This window comes from Temnothorax americanus, unplaced genomic scaffold (assembly GCF_048541705.1).
Source record: "Temnothorax americanus isolate GAGA-0224 unplaced genomic scaffold, ASM4854170v1 Scaffold131, whole genome shotgun sequence".
Lineage (NCBI taxonomy): Eukaryota > Metazoa > Arthropoda > Insecta > Hymenoptera > Formicidae > Temnothorax > Temnothorax americanus.
In genome coordinates this window covers 139,648-149,197 of record NW_027509266.1, presented here as the reverse complement: position 1 = coordinate 149,197, position 9,550 = coordinate 139,648, and the positions used below count along the sequence as shown (strand labels likewise).

Sequence of the window (9,550 nt, the reverse complement as noted above, 5' to 3'; positions counted from 1 at the left end):
TGATTATTTTGAAATAAATATATTATTTAAAAAGTATGTAATTATTTTATTAAATATTTGTGGATTAGAAAAGAAATGATAACTTATATATATATATATTATATATAATCATATAATAGTGTTATTTTTTATTGTTTGTTTATTTTGAGTATAGATTTTCACTGAATGTAGATTTATAAAAATTTATAAAAATATGGAGTGAAAGGAGGAGGGTCCATAAGGCCAATTTTTGGCCCCCTCTGAATTTCATTCTAAAATATTAGACACGTTTTATTTTTCTAAAGACTAATAATGAAATCAAGTGTAATGAGATGATGGGTATGTAGGTGGCATAAGAGCGTTGATGGAATTAATTAAAGTTACAAGATAAACAGGCGTCAACATACGTTTGTTTAGGCGAAAATTACCTGATTTTAATAGTTCTTACAAAAATAAAACATTTCTGATATTTTAGAATAAAATTTAGAGAAAACTAAAAACCGACCTTATGGACCCTTCTCCTTTCCTTTAATTAATAAATTTCAATTAAAGAAATATTTTTTTAATTGTCAAAAATTTAAAAGTTAAAATTGCGAAAATTATTTACACAATTTATTTATCCTAAAATCCTTAATATTCTTTATTGTGATATTTGATAAAATATGTACTAGACATTTTATCGGTCAAGATATTGCATTTTACTTGAAAAATTAGAGATTAAATCAGTGTACAGCGGCTTTAATATGCACCATCAGTGCGTACTGAGTGCATCTAATTGAATTCGCGATTATGCTTGGAAATGAGATAATGCTGTTGTAATCATTATTGCACTAAGCATGTTCATATATATTTTGACACAATCTCTGTAATTATTAATGTTTAATTATAATTTTTAATCTTACGAAGTGTTTTAAACAATGGAAAAAACAAAAAAATCATGCGACATTTTTATTAAAAAAAAGATACTTTTTATAGATCTTGTTACATTTCTTTCAAATATATAAGTTTTATCGATTTTTTCATTCTCAATATAACTGTGGATTCTTTAAATCTACATTTCGAATATTTGCAACTGTTCAAACACCTACGTAAAATTCACTGATATCAAGAGCTGAAGGATTAAAAACTAACATAACCATGGACGGCCATGTTAACGTTTTCACATCAGCAGCGAACAAATTTAAGTAGACGAATCGTAAGATTTATATCCATGAGAATGACTTTTCATCAACGCAGCCGCTTTATTTCTCTGAAGCAAGATTATGGAATGCGCCAGACGCGTTCTGCTATAGCTATCTGAAAAGCTACGTAAAAATGATGTAATCTACGCTTTCCTAGATTAGACCGTTGGACTCATACCGCAACATTTTACCATTTTATCTTTTTATGTAAAGTCTTGGTATAATTGAAAGATTTTTGATACAATTTATAATTCCGTTTTATATATATTAAACACAAATAATTTTGTTGATAAGAATTTTTTTATATATAGTTGCAAAAACTGTATGAATTATTTTTCTGTGGAAAATATAATTTATCTTCTAGATACGGATAAAATTAAAAAGTATAATAGAGATATATGTATTAACACTTTAATATTAATTGACATTATTCGCGTAATAATCTGATAATGTTTGACAAGCAATAACAAATATTTCACAACAAAATCGGGTAAAACTTCAGATTAAGGGCAACCTCATCGATTTCAATGACCTTGATATATGCTGTCAAGGTCATGACTTTCAGAAGGTTTTAGCTCGTTAAAAAGTTATTAACAAAAAGAAGTTTGGAAAATATAGCAGCTATTTTGAGTATTGGAACGCATAAATGACTAATATATATGTCGAAATAGTTCACGCATACACTTTCCACGCGAAACGAGGTGCCACATGGGTTTGTGGCGTGCTTTACACACAAGCTCGTTTATATATATAATACATAATAAAAAATTATATATTCTCTTTTGGTAATTAGTAATACGGACCACCCTCCGATGACCTTGACCTTGACATATGTTGTCAAAGTCACTCTTCTGAGTGACCTTCAGAAGGTTTTAGTCGTCGCTCGTTTTTTTTAAGTTATTAACAAAAAAGTTTCGAAAATATAGCAGTTATTTTAAGTATTGAGAGGCATAAATAACTAATATTACGTCTTTTTTTTTAAGTAGAGAATATCTCGTTTCGCGTGAAAGTTGCTGCTTTACCAAAACACAACATTTAAAGCAGTAAATTGTTGATAAATTGAAGTCTTTTTGTTGAAGCAGAGAATACTTTATTTCACGAAAAAGTCGCTGCTTTACCAAAACAAGTAAATTTTCTTCTGAAATAGAAAATACTTTATTCGTTGTTCATTGTTCTTCACTAAAACTTCAGTAGAACGAACACTAAAATATGTGTATTCAGGAAATTAATAGAGAATATAAAATGTTTCATTATGTATATATATAAACGAGCTTGTAAAGCACGCCACAAACCCATGTGGCACCTCGTTTCACATGGAAAATGTATGCGTGAACTATTTCGACATATATATTTGTCATTTATGCCTTCCAATACTCAAAATAGCTGCTATATTTTCCAAACTTCTTTTTTTTAATAACTTGTTAACGAATAACGAGCAACGCGACGGCTAGAACCTTCTGAAGGTCACTCGGGGTCATAACCTTGACAACATATATCAAGGTCATTGAAATCGGTGAGGTCGCCCTTAATCCAAAGTTTTACCCAAAATTGTATCTCTTTTGTCTCGTTTAAAATACTTCGTAAAACCGAACACACCAAGCAGTTGTTTGATCGCGAGTACTTGCGTGCTGAGCGCAGACATGTCGATGTACTTCTTCCGGCTGCACAATCTGCGCCGTCAGGCGGAAGAGGTACGCAAGAAGCGACAAAAACGTGGTCGAGGGAACCAGGGCGGTCAACTTGGGACCAACCACACGGACCAGTCCCAACCAATGGCTGGATCCATGCAATGTTGCAACCAGATTCATCGTGGTCCGAGCAGGCTCTTCGAGCGGGCCCCTTTACAACCTAGCGACTCGCTTGATGAAATCGCCTTCCAAATACCAAGGTAAACTTTTCAGTTGCACGCTTCTGCCTTCAAACTTCTTTCCTTGTGACCTCGTTTTCCTTTCATTGATATTCTTTAGATATCAACAAAATTATAGCTTGTGACTTAAATAATAACTTTTAAAGTTCTTATGTTAGTTTATTAATTACTTAATTTATTAACTCTGAAGTGTGTAATATATGCAGTTTAATATATATATATATATATATATATATATATATATATATATATGTCAGACGTATTTTTTGGGACACCCTATTTTTTTAATTGCAAACCATGTTAGATAATCCCCCGAACTTTGGATAAGTGTTCTTTTTTAAAATAAAGCAATATTTTGGGTGTTAAAACATTTTTTATACTCAACGTTTACTATGAGGACTCATGAATGTAACGTATTTTCCTAGGACATGTCCTCGAATTATACTTTAAACAGACTATTCGCAATTAAAGTTAGATGTCCCAAAATAATACGTTTAAAATAAAGCAATTAAGATATTTTTTATACTCAACGTTTACTACGAGGACTCATGAACGTAATGTATTTTTCTAGGACAGTCCTCGAATTATACTTTAAACAGGCTATTCGGCAATTAAAGTTAGATGTCCCGAAATAATACGTTTAAAATAAAGCAATATTTTGACTGTTAAGGTATTTTTTATACTCAACGTTTACTACGAGGACTCATGAATGTATTGTATTTTTCTAAGACATGTCCTTGAATTATACTTTAAACAGACTATTCGGCAATTAAAAAGTTAGGTGTCCCGAAATAATACGTTCAAATTTTACGTAGTTTATTTATCGTAAGCTTACTTCGAGGTCATCATATAAAAGATGTCCCGAAATAATACGTTTAAATTTTACGTAGTTTATATATCGTAAGCTTACTTCGAGGACATCATATAAAAGATGACCTCGAAGTAAGCTTACGATATATAAATTACGTAAAATTTGAACGTATTATTTCGGGACACCTAACTTTAATTGCCGAATAGTATATATGTTTAAAGTATAATTCGAGGATATGTCCTAGGAAAATACATTACATTCATGAGCTAACTTTAATTGCCGAATAGTTTTTATGAATAAAGTAACTTTTGAAGTTAAATTACTACATGTTTGTATGTGATATGTTACCTTATATTATGTGGCATATTACCTATATGGTTGGGTAATATGCCACTTTTTTATTTCTTTTTTAAACAATCAAAATATTTTATTAAAATCATATACAAATAACAGATAAAAGAAGGAAGAAGAAGACCAGTATGCAAAGATAGTTCAAGAAAAAAGAAAAATATGAAAAAAGTCAAATTTTTGTTAAGTGTGGCATATTCCCCTGAGTTACCCTATATTTCGGAAATTATGTCTAACTAGGTTTACATGTTTCTACGTATACTTTGAGGACGTTGAGAGTTTGAGGACATTTATAGAGAAAGATAACTCGATTTAAATAAATTTAGAAGCAAGTTAGATATATCATTTATTTTATTTAGGAACATTTATATTAAAATGTAATATGTTACATTACATGTAAAAATATATATCTTTTATAAACGATTATTTTTAATATAATATATCACTTTGACTTTTTAAAATAGGAACCTGGCGTATCTATATAGTTGACGTCGAGATGTTTTCGAAATATTAGTTACAAATCCTTTTTCGATTAGGACTTCTTCAATTATAACCATAGTAACCTTTGCGTGATCTTAATATCTTCATCTAACATCAAACAAATAGTTTTTTATGACCCTCTCAGAACTAAATAAATTTTGTCTGAAACACGAACATGTCATTTATAAGATATTTGAGGAGTGCAAATAAAATGGGACACCCTATATATTATACATTAGATGTAAATAAATAACCATTTAAAAAATAAATATAATGTTCGAGTAAAACATTCTACTTCACCAAACCACTTAGATTTATTAAAAAACTTTACCAAGTAGTTTGTGTGTGTGTGTGATTTAAAAAATATTATTAAAAACAAAGGCAATCAATTTTATATACTTTTTGAAATACTGATGATTAATGTTATTACACAACTAATATACTTATTAAATATCAACATCGATAATATCTTACTGATAACTGACATTGAATGTCACTAATTTTTATATTATTGACTTCTTAAAAATAAAAAAATTACACTTATTATTTATTAATATTAACAGACTTATTCATTAGGCAATATTGTAGCAGTAATTTTTTCTTACTAACCTTATCGAATGGCAAGAATAAACTCTATCTGATCGAATCCGAATAGCTCGGATAAGTATGCCGCAGTAATATGATAATCGCAGCTCACTATGTGCACAAGCCGAAACAGCGTGTGTCGAAAGTTATTGTTTACGTTTCAGGTTATCGTTCCGCGTGTACTTGGCGCGAAACACTACCGTGTCTGTTGATTCAAATTCGTCGTCGTCCGTGAGAGCGTGTGTTTACATGTGACGCTTTTGATTGTTTTCATCGACATAAAGGCGGTCTAGAAAAGAATAGAGATGTGCAACCAATATCTATCTCTTTCTATTCAACACCGTAATATTGGTCGAAAAGAGACAGAAAAGGCCGGTATTCATAGTCGGTTCTTATATTTAAGACCATCTTAAGTACAATCTTAAAATGTCATTAACCAATCACAGAGCCGTATCAGCATCATAAGATATTACTTAAGACGGTCTTGAAATAAGATCTGATTATGAATACCGGCCAAGAGATTGGCCGTACATGCATTCTACTCTCTAATTTTGAGGGCCATTTTGGTAAAATCAAATAATAAAAAAATCAAATACGGTAAAAAACGTTGAAATAAAATCAAACACGGTAAAATACGGTGAAATTGTCAAATACGGTAAAATACGGCGAAGTAAAATCAAATACGGTAAAATACAGTGAAATGAAATCTAATACGGTAAAATACGGCGAAATAAAATCAAATACGGTCAAATAAAATCAAATACGGTAAATATGGCGAAATAAAATAAAATACGGTAAAAAAACGTTGAAATAAAATCAAACACGATAAAATACGATAAAATTCAATCAAATACGGTAAAATACGGTGAAATATAATCAAATACGTTAAAATATGGCGAAATAAAAACAAATACGGTAAAAAACGTTGAAATAAAATCAAACACGGTAAAATACGGTGAAGTAAAATCAAATACGGTAAAATACGGCGAAATAAAATCAAATATGATAAAATACGGTGGAATAAAATCAAATACGGTAAAATACGGTCAAATAAAATCAAATACGGTAAATACAGCGGAATAATATCAAATACGGCAAAATAAAATCAAATACGGTAAATACGGCGGAATAATATCAAATACGGTAAATACGGCGGAATAGTATCAAATACGGTCAAATACGGTCAAATAAAATCAAATACGGTAAATACGGCAGAATAATATCAAATACGGTAAAATACGGCAGAATAATATCAAATACGGTCAAATACGGCAAAATAAAATCAAATACGGTAAATACGGCGGAATAATATCAAATACGGTAAATACGGCGGAATAGTATCAAATACGGTCAAATACGGTCAAATAAAATCAAATACGGTAAAATACGGTCAAATAAAATCAAATACGGCGAAATAAAATCTTGAATACGGTAAAAAACGTTGAAATAAAATCAAACATGGTAAAATACGGCGAAATAATATCAAATACGGTCAAATACGGCAGAATAATATCAAATACGGTCAAATACGGTCAAATAAAATCAAATACGTTAAATACGGCGGAATAATATCAAATACGGTCAAATAAAATCAAATACGGTAAAATACGGCAAAATAAAATAAAATACGGTAAATACGGCGGAATAATATCAAATACGGTCAAATACGGTCAAATAAAATCAAATACGGTAAAATACGGCGAAATAAAATCAAATACGGTAAATACGGCGGAATAATATCAAATACGGTCAAATACGGTCAAAAAAAATCAAATACGGTAAAATACGGCGAAATAAAATCAAATACGGTAAAAAACGTTGAAATAAAATCAAACACGGTAAAATACGGCAGAATAACATCAAATACGGTAAAATACGGCAGAATAATATCAAATACGGTCAAATAAAATCAAATACGGTAAATACGGCGGAATAATATCAAATACGGTCAAATACGGTCAAATAAAATCAAATACGGTAAAATACGGCGAAATAAAATCAAATACGGTAAATACGGCGGAATAATATCAAATACGGTCAAATAAAATCAAATACGGTAAATACGGCGGAATAGTATCAAATACGGTCAAATACGGTCAAATAAAATCAAATACGGCGAAATAAAATCAAATACGGTAAAAAACGTTGAAATAAAATCAAACACGGTAAAATACGGTGAAGTAAAATCAAATACAGTAAAATACAGCAAAATGAAATCAAATATGATAAAATACGGTGGAATAAAATCAAATACAGTAAAATACGGTCAAATAAAATCAAATACGGTAAATACAGCGGAATAATATCAAATACCTCAAAATAAAATCAAATACGGTAAATACGGCGGAATAATATCAAATGCGGTCAAATACGGTCAAATAAAATCAAATACGGTAAAATACGGTAAAATACGGTAAAATAAAATCAAATACGGTAAATACGGCGGAATAATATCCAATACGGTAAATACGGCGGAATAATATCAAATACGGTCAAATACGGTCAAATAAAATCAAATACGGTAAAATACGGTAAAATAAAATCAAATACGGTAAATACGGCGGAATAATATCAAATACGGTAAATACGGCGGAATAATATCAAATACGGTCAAATACGGTCAAATAAAATCAAATACGGTAAATACGGCGGAATAGTATCAAATACGGTCAAATACGGTCAAATAAAATCAAATACGGTAAAATACGGTCAAATAAAATCAAATACGGCGAAATAAAATCTTGAATACGGTAAAAAACGTTGAAATAAAATCAAACACGGTAAAATACGGCGAAATAATATCAAATACGGTCAAATACGGCAGAATAATATCAAATACGGTCAAATACGGTCAAATAAAATCAAATACGGTAAATACGGCGGAATAATATCAAATACGGTCAAATAAAATCAAATACGGTAAAATACGGCGAAATAAAATCAAATACGGTAAATACGGCGGAATAATATCAAATACGGTCAAATACGGTCAAATAAAATCAAATACGGTAAAATACGGCGAAATAATATCAAATACGGTCAAATACGGTCAAATAAAATCAAATACGGTAAAATAAAATTTCTACCTCTATTTCATATATAATTTTTTTTAAATTTGGTTGACTAAACCCAACTTAAACGCAATCGAAAGTTTATATACGAAATTCACGAAAACAAAGCTTCCTCTATGAGGAAGCAAAATGTAAAAAAAACGGCAAGTATGTTTCACGCAAAATATCACGATAAAAGTATTACGCAGAATAATATAACCCAATTTAATCATATTATGTAAAATTTAATCATTATGTGCTTTTAACAGTAGAAATTTCACTCCGGCGTATGGGGTAGACATAGAAATTTGACCCGACACTTAACATGTTAATATACGTCGAAGCAAATGTAATGTAGATACATGAAAGTAAATAGATTTTTAGGTTACGAGATGAGTCAGCTGTTCTCACAAGAAGTAAAAATTCGGAAAAAAGGCTCGATTTTTACTTCTGCGTAGAGCGTTGCGAGAAGATCGCAACGAGAAAGAGTAAATTATGCAGCTGAGTAGTCAGAAAAATATTAAGCTCTCAATAAATCGAGGTTAATTTGGAACTTAGAGAATTTGACCGTCTGGTTTTTCAAAAATTGTATTTAAGATTTAAAGAATAAACTTTGATTTATAAGGATAAGTCTATTATTTTACGTTTATGCCTTATGCATATTGCAAATTATTTTTTCTGAAAAAGAACTATGCCTTTTTTGCACCAATTTATTTGTCTCATCATTTTGTGCAGATAAACAGTAAGATTATCGAAAACTAAATAAGTTACGAGATATTTTGTATTTTATATCAGAATATGTTAGAATAAGATATAAAATATCTCGTAAACCTTTCAACCTTTAGCTATTTTACTTTTATAACTTTTTATACAAAAATTAAAAGAAATCTATTTACATAAAATACAATTAAGATAGATTCATTAAAAAAATTAAGTTAATCTTGAAATAATTAAAAAAATGCTTACTTGAGGACAATTCGAGGCAAGATCACGATATTATGTCTCCCTCGAAACCATATAACTTTCATCTAAAACATCATTTTTTTCTAAAACCTTGTTCTTACCGAGATATTTATTTGATGCGAAGGTTTAAACAGGAAGCCCTGTACCCTTACAGAAAAGTATTACTGACTAAATACTTAAAATCTAAGTAATTAAATATTGTAAATATTTTTTTGGAAAATACGGAAAAAATACTGTTATTGATAAATATTATAGTTATTAATAAATACTACACAGAACTACTGGT

The 9,550-nt window shown here is 29.8% G+C and overlaps 1 protein-coding gene across 1 annotated transcript in view; it reads left to right on the top strand.

Moving 5' to 3' along the window:
• Window positions 1–2,749: 2,749 nt before the first annotated feature.
• LOC143894209 (potassium channel subfamily T member 1-like) overlaps window positions 2,750–9,550 on the top strand; it is a gene marked incomplete at its 3' end in the record, with an annotated part of 136,206 nt that continues 129,405 nt past the window's right edge. Inside the window, exon 1 of the mRNA XM_077400352.1 lies at window positions 2,750–3,048. Within this exon, the coding sequence (XP_077256478.1) occupies window positions 2,801–3,048 (248 nt within the window). The remainder of the gene's footprint in view (window positions 3,049–9,550) is intronic.